Source organism: Meles meles, chromosome 10 (assembly GCF_922984935.1).
Source record: "Meles meles chromosome 10, mMelMel3.1 paternal haplotype, whole genome shotgun sequence".
Taxonomy (NCBI): Eukaryota; Metazoa; Chordata; class Mammalia; order Carnivora; family Mustelidae; genus Meles; species Meles meles.
The window spans coordinates 87,645,169-87,661,354 of record NC_060075.1 but is presented as its reverse complement, the minus strand read 5'-3'; the positions used below and the strand labels follow the sequence as shown (position 1 = coordinate 87,661,354).

Here is a 16,186-nt window from a genome sequence, read left to right as displayed (position 1 = left end):
ACCCAGGATATTTGAAAAATAGAGCTAATGAAAATTTGATTTCCAAACTGTCTTACTTTGTTTTTGATCTTACTAGGGTTGACACACAATGTTACATGAGTATATCAGGTACACAACTTAGTGTTCGACAACTTTGGACGTTATGCTGTGCTCGCCATGAGTGTGGCTACTGTGTGTCCCCATACAGCTCTAATACAATGCCGTTGACCTATTTCCTATGCTGGGCCTTTTATTCCTATGACTTATTCTTTCCCTAAATAGAAAACTTTATTTCCCACTCCCTTCCACCCATTTTGCCCACCCTCCTCGCCCTGTGGCAACCAGCAGGCTGTTCTCTGTATTCGTTGGTCTGATTCTGCTTTTTTGGTTGTTTATTCAGTTTTTTGTATTTTATTTTATTTTTTTATGATTTTATTTATTTAAGAGAGAGAGAGCACAAGCAGGAGGAGCAGGAGAAGGAGAAGCAGACTCTCTGCTGAGCTGGGAGCCCATTGTGGGCACTCAATCCCAGGACCTGAGTGGATGGTTAACCGATTGAGTCACCTAGAGCCCCGGTGTTGTATTTTAGATTCCATATATGATTGAAATTGTATAGTATTTGTCTTTCTCAGTCTGACTTAATTCACTTAGCATGATACCCTCTGTGTCCCAGCTTTTTCTGACCTCCCTTTCTGCCCCAACTCAATGGCCTGTTCCTTTAGGTTTGACATATGTAGAAGGGAAGGATACAGGAATCCAGACTCTCCTATGTCAAGACAATTTGGATTTCAAGGCTGTTTGCTCACTGAAAAGCCCTACTTATTTTTAAAGCTTAATATACACTCTTTTTTCTATTCACATTCTCTCAATAACCATAAAAATCATCCCCCAGGAAGCTAAAGCCTCCGTAATTCGGGAGAAAGTTAAATATTTGATCATCTATAAGAGAAAAACACCTTTTTTCCCTAAATATTATATAATTTTGTGTTAGATTGGTCACTTTGGGTGCCTTGTGAGGACTAGATCATGGGAGAAAGGGTGAAGACAGGGAGTCGAGTTAAAAGTTTCCAGGACTTTTATTTTTAGGTGGCTTGGAGCATGACTATAGCAGACAAGACAGGAGCCATCATTGTGAAATATATTTGAATCAACTAGGGCTTGCTGATGCACTAGATGGAAGTTGTGATAAGAAAGAAAGAATCAAAAATAGTTTGTAAATCTGAGGCCTAGGGAAATTGCTGGATGGTGATACCACTGACCGAAGTGGGGAAGCCTAGAGAAGGAGTGGATTTGGGGCAGGAAATGAAGTGTTCTGCTTTGAGGATGTGGGGTTTGAGGTACTTCCCTAACCAAGCAGGAATGCCAAGAAGCCAACTGGACGTACACATCTGGAGCTCAGAAAAGAGGTTTGGGTTGAAGATTAAAAACCATGAGTACTGTTTGAAGTCCTGGGACAGGATAAGCTTACCCAAGAAAGAACCTTGGACTAGAAATTAGAAGGCCCAAGCTCTCAGTCTTTCCTGATCAGTGATTAATTAATTATACAATTTTAACCATTCAAACCTCTTCAAGTCTGATTTCTTAGGAGTAGAATGAAGAAGTTTAATTAGGTGATCTTAAAAGTCCCTTTCAGTTCAAGAATTCCAAGATTCTGTAACGTGGGTAGTAGAAAAAGCATGAGAGAGACAAGAATTATATTTTTCTGTGCCATCAGCCTTCCAAGAGCCCTTTTGTAAAGAGAAAATTACTAAATAAAGCCTTCTTTGATTATTTTTCATGGAAGTTGGGCTCTACACAAAAACAATTGGTTAGATAACAACCTTGAGTTATTATTATACATCCTTTAGTTGGAGACTGAATTACTGAATTATAGAAGAATGCCTCCTTGATTATTTTTAAGGATTCATCATTATGTCAGTTGGAACAAAATGCTTGAAATTTGATTTCCACAGATTTTTTTATATCCAACTGTGAGCCATTTCCTGGATACTCTATTAATGCTTTGTATAACAAGTTGCTACTTTCTCCAGCATCCTAGTTTTTTATGTCTACTGCTGGGAATATAATCAAGATTTGTATTTAATTTCAATGATATTCCAAGCATATCAATCACGATTATAAAAAAGCAACAGATCAAACAATTGAAATAGTAGTCCTACTTGCTGTAAGCCTACTGTGGTTTTTTTCCTTGTGTTTATTTCACCATTAAGTGTATCACCCTCATGATTTAAAAATGTTGATTTTTCTTTATTGACATATGGGGCATAATTTCAAAATTATGATGGTAAGGTCATCTTGATAGTATATCTTAGAGATGTCTTTTCATCCCCAGAAATGTTATAAACTATTATTCTTGTTTTATTAAAGATTTTATTTATTTGAGAGAGAGAGAAAGTGCACACAAGAGAGCAGCGGTGGGGAGAGGGGCGGGGAGAAGGGGAGGGAGAAGTAGATTCCCTGCTGAGTGGGGAGCCCAGCCTGGGCTTGATCCCAGGACCCTGAAATCCTGACCTGAGCTGAAGTCAGATGCCTAACCAGCTGAGCCACCCAGACGCCGCTAAACTATTCTTCTTTATTAGTGGAATTTAGGCAGTATCCAAAAAATATTATCCTTTATCAAAAAAAGAAAAACACCTCACCTTTGCCTGTTATTTCACATTTAGATTGTATCTTGCATTATTATTTCCTAGCTTACAAGATAGTAGCACTGAGTTCAAAGTTTTAGTATAGTCAGAAAAGATCAATTCTCATCAATGTTTATTCAACACCTGAGTGGAAATCTGTTGGACCCATAAACACTTCAGTTCCAACACTACCTGCCACATGTTGGGTACTCATTCAATGTTGAGGCATTGAGTAAAGTTTTAATTCAGGGTGCCTCAATGTCTACTACATTATTCCTGCAACCACTTGCCTTTAAGTCCATGTAACTGAATAACGGAACTCTGCTTTTCCAATTTTTTTTCCAAAGCCCTGGGTAAAGAGAGTAAAAATATTTTTTTAAAAACAAACCAAATAAGATAGTTTCTTTTAACATTCCTGCTAATACTTAAACTAAACATGATTGCTATATATTAAAAAAAATAGTGTTTATCTGGTTATTATCATTGGTTTGGGATTTCTAATGCTTTTTAAAAGCTCTGCTGTAAAGATAAAGTGCATTTAGTGTTCCTGGCATTCTTGATCATTTTATTTATTATCGTCATTTCAAATTTTTGCAAAAGCATGTTTTTCTCAAGCATCGGGGAAAAGGGAGTGCAGTTTAGTTTGAAACAGTATTCCTTCTGGCAAATCTTCGTTTTGTTGCTTTGATTCACACATACACAACTCTAAATTGCATACACACGAGCAAATGTGGTCCCCACATTACCAAAGATCTGTTAACTTTGGAAAATATGCTAGATAGGACAACTTAGAGTAGAAATACTGAATATATATACACCTGCTTGGAGAAATTATATTGCATATGAACTGAACATTTGTTACCCAATGAAAATTAATTTTGTTTTTATGAGAGACATTTACATAAGAACAGGGCCTAATGAGACCCAAACAGATGTCAGTTGCTGACTTCATAAACAAATCTACACCTAATGACTGAATGAGTTTCAGAATAATTGGGTAAATGTGATTACAGTAACTCTGAAGGTGGAAAATACAATTTGGTTTGCCTTCATTTACCGCGATTCCTCAGCTTTGATACCTTGATACCTAACTATCAAGAGACAACTCGATGCTATTTTAATTTGGTCTAGAAGTTTATGTGGGGCAAAAAATCAAATAAAGACAAGACTGACAAGTTTTGTTGCTTTGGGGAATCCACAGAGTTTGGGTTTGAAATGCTAGTCAACTTCATCTCATGATCCACATAACAGTGGTCTCACTTTCAGGCTCAATCCAAAGTGCTCAAGATTTTCCTTCTAAGAATGCTTAGATCTGGGCTGGGAGGGGACGGGGGGTTGGCAAATTAAATATTTGTATTGAAGGCAATATTTAGCAGTGACACAGCTGCAAATCAGTGAGATCACACCTTGTGTTCTCATGTGTGACCAGCTGGAGATTGCTCACACAACTAATTTTTTTTCTCACTAAAAACGAAGCCAATATTCAACCTTTTCTTGCTTCCTTTTCTGTTAATTAACATCAGCACATTAAACTGTGGATTATAATTTTGAACGGAAAAATCCACTGTAAGCTTTTCTTCTTAAGGAAATATTCTCTTTTTTGAGAGTTCACAAGATGCATGTAAGGACTAATTTACTTAGTAAAAGAATTTAGAATGTGTTTACTTACATGTGACTGTTCAGAAACATAAATAAACTGGGAAATCTGGGACAGATGTCTGAAACCCTCCAGCCCCATTTTAATGTTTGAGATAGACAAACTTCAAAACAAGGTATGCCATGGTTTCACGTAGGCATGTAACTATACAGAAAATAAACCATCACCTCAGTCAGCGGCTACCAGAACAATCACTAAATTTACAAGCTAGAAGGGATCTTAGAAATCAGTTTGCCCAATCCCTTTATTTGAGAGGTAAGGAACTAGAAAGCCTCAAGGCTTAAATTTCTCACTAAAGGTCACACAGCTGATAAATTGCAGAGCTAGGGTCCAAGGGGTCGAGTCCCCAGACTCCTAGCACATTCTTTACTCCATTACCTGCGGAAGGCAGTAACAGGCTGCCCTTTCCTTGTCTGTTCATCCACTCATTGACTCATTTTTTTTTCCACAGTCTCTTTCGGTATACCTACTTTATCCTGTTCCTGTGCAAATAGTTGAGACCAAAGATAGCCTTGTCCCTAGAAAAGCCCACAGTCCAGACATTTATGGCCTCAGACTTGACTCAGATTATCATCAGTCCTGACAAAATATGGTCATCTTTCCTTTGCGTGATGCTGATGTATCAAACTTAATTTGCTGCTTCTCTCTAGGGCTCCATGCTCTAAAAACAACATACCTTTTATAGTTGGATCTTCTACAAACCGTTTCTTAATGGGACTATGAAAATTGTGATGGCTATTCGATTGCAGATATAAACTGTTATCACAGAGGAGGTGTATCTGTGTCTTGCATGTATCATAACAGGCACTGATATGTAGCAAATCAGTGTCTATTGGATGCATCTCAGTAAGTCCTGGAATTATCCTGCTAGGAATGAAAGTGCAACTTATTAGCCACAGATCATTGGCAAAATAAACAATAAAGGCTTAGTCTGGATTTTAACAATCTGTTACATACTTAGGGAATATTTAATATGTGCATAATTGATGCAGTAGACATTAAGGGATCGTTCAGAGCAGTCAAGATCAAGTGTATGTGTAGACAGTGTGCTTGGGGAGGGTTTAATCCATGGAATGGGGCATGCACATTAATTCTGCAAATCCTTTTTGTTTTGTTTTGCACTTTGACCAAAAAGAACTCATCACACTCTCTGAAAATTTCTAGAGGCAAAAAATCTGATGGGAACTGAAAAGAATTCTTTGTGACTGTCAGTGGATGGAAACTTTCTTGACATTGCGCTCAAAATACCCTGTTCTGTAGACTTTCTGTCTGGTTTAGAGGAATGGAGGTCCCAAGTGTTTCTCTATGTATAATGGACAGTTTAACTTTTTATTTCCACTTAACAACAGCTTGTCCATGAAATCTACCCAAGTTAATGTGTCTGAAATGATCCACAGAATTTGGCACCCAGATGTTCTTACTTCTAGAACATGTTTTTCTTATAGCACATTGTATCATGTCCCTCAATCCCAAAACAATACCCCCAAACAAAACTTTTGTTTGACATTGAGAGCTCACTGGAAGTTTCCAATTCCCAATTTCAATAATTTCCAATTATTGAAAGAAATTTTATTACTATAACTGAAACACCTCAGATTTTCCTTTGTGGAAGGGAGGCTCTTTTGTATATACCTTTTTTTTAAATTATTCTTTCTTGCTTCCTTTCTTTTCTTGGCATCAAATCTCTGTGTAACAACAACAACAAAATTGATATTTTGTTTTTCTCCAAAATGTAACAAATTAAATTAAGATGGAGGTATATATCTAAACCCCACATTTCTTTTTAACTTTTCTTCATCATCGAATTGTTGACAGACTTTCAACTACCGCAGAAAAATGATCGGCAGCTAAATGCAAGTTCCAGAAAGTCCATCATCTGATAAAGTCTAAACTCTGACATTCTTTGTGTCCACTAAAATACTGTTTTCGGGGCTCCTGGGTGGCTCAGTTGTTAAGCATCTGCCTTGGGCTGGGGTCCTGGGATGGAGCCCCTCATCTGGCTCTCTGCTTGGTGGGAAGCCTGCTTCTCTCTCTCCCTCTGCCGCTCTCCCTGCTTGTGTTCCCTCTCTTGCTGTGTGTCTGTCAAATAAAATCTTTAAATATATATATATAGTATATATATTGTTCTCACTCCCGTCCCTTGCTTCTAGGTCCAGTGCCACCCGCTTCCGCTGGAGTCAGACCTATTACACAGCCCAAGACGAGTGGGCTTTGGACAGCATTTACATTGGACAGCAGTGTCCCAACATGTGCAGTGGGCACGGCTCCTGTGACCACGGCGTGTGCAGGTACACACACTGCCACGTGTGATCAACTGTCTGCTTCTCGGGCTTGTGTTCAGAGGGATGACACAGCAGTTGTAGGGACAGACTGATAAATAATGGAGCCAAAAGGACACAATCCTTCTTTCTATTCTTATTTTAGGTGTAAAAGGTGCTGTTACATTTTAAGTGAAGTCTGAAGCCAGATATCCTAAACTTCATACCTCACCTCAAGACGAGGCCTCCTGAGTTTACATCCCAGAGTTTATTAATTTACCCCAAAGTCGTCTTTGGGGGTTAAAAGAGCCTTGCTATTATTTCCCTTTCCTTCCCCTGACAGTCTTAAAACACGAGTCAGAACCCTGCTGCGTGCTGTCCTGTGCCGCGTGGCCAGAAGCTCAAGGTTGTAGGCAGGGGAAGGCGGTGATTATCGCTAATGAGGATGAGAAAGGAACACACTTTAATACTTAGACTCTAAAAGAGATGTAATTTAATCAGAAAGAGGAGCCATAAAACATGGCTGTCGAATGAGCAAACACTTCCACATGACTTTCAAGACCTACAGGAAGATCCCACTCTTTTAGCCCCGCCCCGCCCCAGCCGCCCTCACACCCCCACACGCATGCGCATGCACGAGCACGCGCGCACGCACGCACGCACGCACCCACCTCCCTAATTACTCCTTGATGCCTAGTTCTGTTGTTACAGCACCAGTTCTTTCAAGAAAGGATTCTGTCCTTTTTTCTTTTCACTGTTCAAAACTGAAGGTCGTTCCGACCTGCCGACACAGATTGACTTTGTCGAGAAAAATCTCGTGTGAATGCTAAGGTCTGAGTAAAAGTGAGACGTGGGAAACATTGCAGGACCGTGGCCGTGGTATTCCCAGAAAAGCGGCTGTGACTTGCTTACGTGGCCTTTCCTCTCTCCCAGGTGTGACCAGGGATACCAAGGCACTGAATGCCACCCAGAAGCTGCTCTTCCTTCCACGATCATGTCGGATTTTGAGAATCAGAATGGTTGGGAGTCTGACTGGCAAGAAGTCATTGGGGGAGAAATTGTAAAGCCAGAACAAGGGTGTGGGGTCATCTCTTCTGGATCATCTCTATATTTCAGCAAGGTAGGAGCTGGGGGGTGGGGGGTGAGTGATGACTAAGGTCTGACTAAGCTGTGGGAATATGTGATCAGCGCAATGGCTATTTCTATTTGTGTTTATGAAGCAGCCTGAACTCAGAAGGTACAAACGTGGGACAGTTTTATGTTTCCCCACACTGCTTGCTTTTAAATTACTTTGTCTGATACTTATCCCTGAACTACATTTGGGAAACTCTGGTAGTTGGGTGATTTTTGGGGGTTACTGCAAATCCAGGTTAGGGCTGTTGAAAATTCCTGCCCTTCTTGTTCCTGATTTAAACGTCGTTGCCTTCCTCTCCTGCCATGCCAGCAGGGCTTATGTCTTGAGGGTCTTTGAGTGAGACAGGGACTCTGGGTCTTCTAGCCCTGGCATCGGAGGGTGCATGAGCATGTGGCCTGGGGGTGAGGGGTGAGTGAGTGGTGATGGTGAAGGTGAAGCCTCAAATTTAAGAGCAGCAACTTCCTGCTGCAATCTGATTCCGCCACTCCCTAGCCCACTCAGATGACTGTAACAAGAATACCGAGATTTGGTGGCTTAAATAGAACGGTTTTTTTTCTCACAGCTCTGAAAGGTGTGAAGTTCAATATTAAGGCACCAGCAGATTCAGTGTTTGGTGAGGGCCTGCTTCCTGGTTTATAGGTGGCCATCTTCTCATTGTATCCTCACTTGTGGTGGAGAGAGCACAAAGAGAAAAAGCAGACTGTCTTGTGTCTCTTCTTATTAGGACACTAATACCATGATGAGGGCTCCACCCTCATAACCCACTAACCTAATAACCTGATAAAGGCCCCATGCCCTAATGCCATCTCTTTAGGGGTTAGGCTTTTAACATACAGATTTGGAGGCACACAGACAGGAAGTGTATACAGAGACAGTGTAGAAGTTTTTCTTGAGGTGTTCATCTTCACTAGGGGCAGCACGACGTTGGGCAGACAGGTCAGTAGACACCCGCAACGGACTAAGGTGCCACCTAGAATCTCTAAGACTGATTCTCTTTGGAACACGCCCAACCCCTGTTGCTTGGTTAGCGATGGGGAAGAGCAAACCACCTTCCTCTCCTCCCTTGCTACCATCTAGGCAGAACATTATTTTCTTTCTGCCTCCTCCAGTTCATCTCTTTAGTCCTCAAAAGGACTAGAGTGGGAGCAGATCCAGTTCTCCAACCTGAGCTGCATATCTAACCCTACTTATTTGCAGCTCTCTTTAGAATGCAAGGTGCTTAAAACCACTTCTTTCCATCAGGGACTATAGCCACCAGTTCTAGGACAACTGGAAATGTCCCAGTCTACATCGCCTAACAAATACGCAGGTGTGGGTGATACACTGTAGGGCTCATATGTTGTGGAATCTGGGCAGAAATCCAAAATAAGTTAATTTATGCAAATGCAAAAATAGGTACAGGTTTTGTTTTGATGCAGGTGCAGAACAAAGAATCAGCAGCAAGCAAACAAGGTAGAGAATGATAGAAAATCAGGGATGAATTCTACTTGATGGTATTTCCTATCTATTGACATTGAACATCCGCTGGTCATTATTAGAGATAATCGTCCACAAGTGACCAATAGTCATTGCAAGATCAGGATGCACTGGGTAATTGTTCAGAAATGGGAAGATTATGTCTCCAATAAACATCAGTATCCCAGTATGTACCAAACATCCCAGTAAACATGTGTGCATACACACAAATATTTCAAACATGAAAGGTTACATATCAATGTGTATATAACTGTAATTCAAGGTTGATTTATGTAGTAAAGCTACCTGAATTTTTACCTAAGCTCCACAACTTGTTAGCTGGTTCATTTTGCAAATTTATAACATCTTTCTGTACTTTTGTTTTCTCTATTGTAAAGTGGGATTTGGGGAGGATCAGTGGGTTAGAAGGTAAAGAATAGTGTTGGGCATATAGAAATAGCTCAGTAAGTGTTAGCTATCACAATTACAGTTTATGAGGATATATTTAAAATTGGTGTCATTAGATATTTCCATGTGTATTCCCTGCCACTAAAAGTCAGCATTTCAGGGGCACCTGGGAGGTTCAATCGGATAAGTGTCTGTCTTCGGCTCAGGTCATGATCTCAGGGTCCTGGGATCGAGCCCCACATCTGGCTCCCCATTCAGTGAAGAGTCTGCTTCTCCCTCTCCCTCTGCTGCTCTCTCGCTCATGCTCTTACACTCTCTCAAATACATGAATAAAATCTTTTTTAAAAATCAACATTTCAAAAGTAAAATCATTCTTTTCCCCTCCCAATCCAGCTTTCTTCCTAAATTTTTATCAAAATATCTGAAGAGCACTTTTTTCCCTTTTTCCTCTTATATCGAGCAGATCTGTCTTGAATTCTAAGTGAGAGAAACTAGCTTAAGCAAAAAAGGAGGAAATTGGTTCATATAATCAAAACACAAGGGAGGGCTTCAATGAAACTGGCCTCAGAGATATCTGGAACCAGAAACTCAAGTGCCCACATTACCCTCTCTGTTTTCAGGTCAGTTGTCATTATGAGAGTGGTACTGGGACCACAGAGCTTCCTGAGCAGGTCCATAGAAAAACCTCAGGACCGTTTCTGACTGGCCAATCACAGTGTCCTGGAGAATGGCATACTCTGAGTGGCATAGCCAGGGAGGTATGGGATACAGGGTTTGGCAGCCCCCACCCGCGGGGACAGTGACCCAAAGGAACACTGTGCACATCCACCACCTTTTGCAAACCACCCTAAACCTAGAATGTGCTCCATCCTGCCCCTCTTCTATCACAGACATTGCCCTAACTATACAACTTACTTTCTTTTTTGAAACATCAGATCTCTTGTCCAAACAGAAATCTCTCCTCTACATTCCAGGTTTTGCCAGTTTCCCTGCCTTTGCTTAATCTCCACTGCCTACCATGATGCTTTCCACCATCTCTGTATCTCTATCAACCTGGTAGCGTTTGGCTCAAATCCTGCTGCTCCATGGAGATTTTTGGGACTATGGCAAACTACACTGAGCTCCCTGTTCTTTGAATTCCTCCCTCATCGGTGTTCTATACATATATAGATCATGTTTTTATTTTTATTCTCATAGGACCCAGCTAGATGCTGAGTCCTATTGACTGAGCTGAATGCTGGATAAGATGTTCAGCTCAGAAAAGCATGCCACATGGTAGGCTTTTACAAATCAGTAAGTACCTCTGAGATGAAATAGACTGGGGATTTGACACATGATAGTATGACAAAAGGGGACTCTACAAGGAACAGACTTCGGTCTGCAGCCCTGTCTGTCATTATTGTCACTGCACATGCTTCTGAACTCTCCTTTCAAGTTTGTGGTTATTGTGGCTGGCATGATTGGCACCCAGTAATTATTACCGAAGAAAGGAATGAATGAACGAATGAAAGAAGATGAGAAAACAAGAGGTTCTAAAGAAATGGTTATTTTCAAACAAATACAGTAGAATCATTTTTCTAGTAGATTTTGAATAAAGAAGATTTTAATAGGCAAAAGGTTAAAGTTTCATGAAATGTTTTAAAGGTCATTTTATAAAGTCTCTAGATTCTGAAGTTGTTCCTTTGTGTTTTATCTAAACCTTGAAAGCAGTGAGACATTTTGACCTAGAGTGTTGGGGGAAACAGGAGAGTATTTTTGACATTCCAAGAGCAAGAGCAAGGAGATCTGTAAGCAATTACTCCAACACACGTGTGTGCCCATTACATATGTATACAGGTCCACACGTACACACGTAAGTACATTGATCATGATAGAAGAGAGAAACTGCAAAGCATGTGTTACATCACATTCTAAATTCTGACAAAAAGTTTGCCATGAGCCATTTCCTTTTTCTTTTTTATCTCCCTGTAAAACAGTGTTCAGCATTTCAGGTCACCGAACAAAAGAAAATGATTTGTGTTCTTCTCTGGGGAAAAAACATCTTCAGTGCCAAACTAAGCATTTGTGTGATATTTTCCACTTACAAAAATCCCACAAAACACTTTAAAAACCTTTGTCGACCAACACCGTAGTCTCCTGGAAAAACAACACTGCTCTGTGATTTTCACAATAGACCAATCATTCCAACCAGCTAATTGTGATAATTGGATTTTTATAATTCTCCTCACCCTACATCTTTATCCTTCTGGCTCATTTCCACATGCCAAGTTTTTCATAGAAGTTTGCTGGATTAGAATTAACTAGCTAGGTTCTGTAGGTTTTCTTCTGAAAATCATTCTTCTATAATGATCCTGAGGCATGAAAATTCTAGACGAGATTATAATAACCTCTGAGGTGTTTCTCGCTTATAATATCTCAAATCAACAAAAGGAAAAATTAAAACTGCACCTAACACATTGAAAATCCATATTACTTATAAGATTTTCTCAAATACGTACTTAAGGGCGCCTAGCTGGCTCAGCTGGTTAAGCATCTGCTTTCGGCTCAGGTCATAATCCTTGAGTCCTGGGATTGAGTCCCGCATTCTCTCTCTCACCTTTCCCCTCTTATGCACTCTGTCTCTCTCTCTCTCTCTCAAATAAATAAAATCTTTTTTTAAAAAATACACTTAAAATTGAGAGTTCCAAAGAGTAAGTTCCTGTCTCAGGATTAACTTCAGTTCTCATTTCGCTGGCCCCCTCATTTATTTTGGAATCTCTTAATTGGCTTTAGATTTATCAGTAACAGTGTACTGTTTTAATTATCCCCAAGTATTTCCCCTGTGACTTCTAATAACTGAAATCCTTTCTTAATTAACTTAGTGGATTAGAGTAGGGTTTAAATTATAAGTGTGAGAGGTGTTTTTCTCTATACTGTGTATCCTATCTCCATTTTTCTTCCTGACTTTTAATTGAACTCCTTGGGAGCTCTCCAAAACCGGTTCAGTGCAGCCTGTGGATTAGTTTTGGCCCTATCTGTTTGGGCGTTGGAATCTCATGAGCAAACCTTTTTTCCGTCCCATTAGCATGAACCCATTTACTCACAACAGGGCTATGACATGTAGGGGACACATGGAGCAGAGGAAGCAAGTTGCTGAATTTGAGGAAATTTTTCACATTTTTAAAACACAAAGACCATTTCATAGTCACAAAAACTTATTGAAATGATCCCTCCCAACCTCTCTGTTTCCAAGAAAGAGCCAGAGAGTCCTGGAACTTGAGTACTCTGTCTTTTACTCAAGAAGTTCCTATTTTGCCAGTTTCACTTTAATTCCCAAGGAGGAGGGGGTCAGGGTGTATCCGTGGAGAGGATGTTTCCTCAGCAATGCCACATGCTAAGCAAATTACGTGTGACATGTATTTCATCTAATTGTTGCAGCACCCTATAAGGAAGGTGTTATTACCCATATTGTATCATTGAGGGGAAAAAAAGCTCAGAAAGGTCACATAGCTAGTGAACAACATGAATAATGGGCTGAAATTCCAACCCAATTCCAACTGATTTCAAAGTAGATGGTCTTTCTTCTCTGCTACTCTGCCTGGAGGAGATTTACAAAGCAAATAGAGGGGGTGTTTTAATTAAAATTAATTTTGCCTTATTTTTAAAGACTTTTGAATACTCTTTCTATGATAAGCAGTTCCCAAGGGTCTCATAACCAAGTCTGGAAGTCAATGATGCAGAGACCAATCAAACGTAGGCAGGAACAGTTTTCATAACCAAAGCAAAGGATTAAATGGTGTGACTCGTGCCTCTCAACAGTAAGTGGGGACAAAATCATCTCCCCGGGGTGCTAGGATGTTTGTATGATCTTGAAACCGAAACAGCAAAATGCCAAAGAGCTCCCAGATGATTGACTCTGTGATTCTTACGTCTTTTGGGAAGGCTGGAAAAAGACAGCTGGTGAGCTGGGATCTGGATACATCTTGGGTGGACTTTGTCCAGTTCTACATTCAGATTGGCGGAGAGAGTGCTGCGTGCAACAAGCCAGACAGCAGAGAGGAGGGCGTCCTCCTTCAATACAGCAACAACGGGGGCATCCAGTGGCACCTGCTGGCAGAGATGTACTTCTCAGACTTCAGCAAACCCAGGTAACTGCCCCGGATGGCCTCCTGGTGGTTCCCAGGAAGGCTAAAGAGTGCATTTTTGTTGTGCTGTTTCTAAAATGTCACTAACTCTTACAAAAGGAGACATCACATCGAAAACTTTTGATGGGTACTATATGTCGGCTAACTGAACATAGTACAAAAATGAAAATTTGAAAATAAGTAAATAAAAGAAAAAATTTTAAAAAAAGAAAGAAAGAAGTAGACAAATTCATAAGTGCCTGACATAAATGATGGCCCAGCAGATAAAAATTTCATTTAAGGGGCTCCTGGGTGGCCCAGTCATTGGGTGTCTGCCTTTGACTTGGGTCATGATCCCAGCGTCCTGGGATCAAGCCCTGCAACAGGCTCCCTGCTTGGCGGGAGGCCTGCTTCTCCCTCTCCCACTCCCCCTGCTTGGGTTCACTCTCTCACTGTGTCTCTCTCTGTCAAATTAATAAATAAATAAAATCTTTAAAATATTTTTTTCATTTAATTTGTTTCTGGACAAAAAGCCCTTGTTTTCATGGCTGAATTCTTTAAAGAACTTAAGAAAAATCATGACCTGGGGAAAAATAGAACAGTTGACCAATTTTCCTACAGAAAACTCACTTTTCCCATCTGCAGGTTTTTGAAATATACACAAACCATATATTATATATATAAAGTTATTTGTATATAATAAACTATTATAAAATTAAATATGTATTAAATATAAATTTATGTAATGTATGAAAATAAAAACATAAAAATATGTATAAAGCAAAATTATTTATATAGAGAGAATATAAACATACATCTATATATTACCACATAAATATATGTGTTCATTGGTTAGATTTAACAGCAAGATAGATTTTATTTAAAGTTTTCATATAGCACCAGAGCTAATGGTAAACAAAATATCTGTGGGGCTCAGATTTTTCTAAAAATTTTTTTTTTTTTATTTGACAGAGAGATCACAAGTAGGCAGAGAGGCACGCAGAGAGAGAGGAGGAAGCAGGCTCCCTGCGGAGCAGAGAGCCCGATGCGGGGCTCGATCCCAGGACCCTGAGATCATGACCTGAGCCGAAGGCAGCGGCTTAATCCACTGAGCCACCCAGGCACCCCGAGATTTTTCCTAAAATTTTTTATTGGCTCATCCCCACCTTCATTTTCATGGATGAAGAATATATGTAATAAATAAAAACAATGACAGTTAAGGAGTTTGGGAAAATACCTCATGTTTAATACTAATACCTATACCAGGCAATCACAATATTTTTCTATATTTAAATTTAGTTATTTTACAAATATGTAGCATTTTGAAATTCGACATTTATACTTTATATTTATATGTCATTAAAATCTATTCACAGGTATCACTTTTAGAGTATTCTGTTTTATAATCTTTGTATTTGCACTTCAACATAAAGACAGCATCTTTCTTTTTTTTTTAAGTTTTTATTTATTTAACACGGAGAAAGAGATTACAAGTAGGCAGAGCAACAGGCAGAAGGAGAGAGAGAAGCAGGCTCCCCACTGAGCAGAGAACCCGATGTGGGGCTCAGTCGCAGGATCCTGGGATCATGAGCAGAGCCAAAGGCTGACGCTTAACGACTGAGCCACCCAGGCGCCCCCAGAATCTTTCTTTATATGTTGGCCCTCAGCTGTGTCAAGTCTTGTTTTGCATTTTACAACTGAACCTTGTTTTACTGAAGAAAAATATTATCGAAACCTATATACATCAGTTCTTACAAATTAAATATATTTGAACATACTGTATAACATACAGCTCTTTTGTAGCTGGAAGGTTCCTAAGTTTATTGTTTTAAAACACTGAGTCATTTAAAGGTAACATAACTTTTCATTATATAACATAAGTGAATATGTAGACAGTTAACAAAAAACTTTTCTTCTAAGGGACACAGAGAGAGGCAGAAACCAGAGGGGAGGAAACTGGGAAAAACGAGAGCCATAACCTCTAGGGAGAATGTCGGAAACAATATTTGTGAGGCAGAACCAGGTGAGATTTCCCCCAGGACAGGACAAAGGGAATTGATAATGGTGCCAAACTAGTTTAAACAACAATTTAAAATAATTCAAATTATTTTTTCCAAACATTGTCATGGTCAATTGGGAAGTTAGTCAACATTCAGTAAAGTGACTAGATTACTATAGAGACTAACAAAACTTCAATAGTTTCTTCAAATTTCAGAAATATTCATCTTTTATTTATGGAAATTCTTCTTTAGAACCAAAATATTTCACCACATTCTCAAAGAGTTCTGTGACACTGAAATTGCGGGGAAATTTTGAGCTGGGGAATATCAGAAAAAGACCCCATTTGTGGTGACAAATAAATATAAGGAATAACTTTAACCAATAGTACTGAGCATCTCTCTAAAGAAGAACTACAAAACTTCCCTCGGAGATACAAAGGAAAACAAATAAATGGAAAATAATACAACATCTCTGGATAGGAAAACTAAATATTGTGATATGAAGATGTCTCTTAATTTTTGTCTCATACAATTCCAGTGAAAATCTTAGTGGTATGTTTTGGGGAA

General features: G+C 39.6%; 1 protein-coding gene across 2 annotated transcripts in view; it reads left to right on the top strand.

The window, feature by feature from the left end:
- RELN (reelin) overlaps window positions 1-16,186 on the top strand; it is a 510,603-nt gene that overhangs the window by 378,981 nt on the left and 115,436 nt on the right. For both annotated transcript variants that reach the window (XM_046020402.1, XM_046020401.1), the window contains exons 23-25: window positions 6,411-6,548; window positions 7,452-7,638; window positions 13,438-13,643. In XM_046020402.1, coding sequence (XP_045876358.1) covers window positions 6,411-6,548; window positions 7,452-7,638; window positions 13,438-13,643 — 531 coding nt within the window. The remainder of the gene's footprint in view (window positions 1-6,410; window positions 6,549-7,451; window positions 7,639-13,437; window positions 13,644-16,186) is intronic.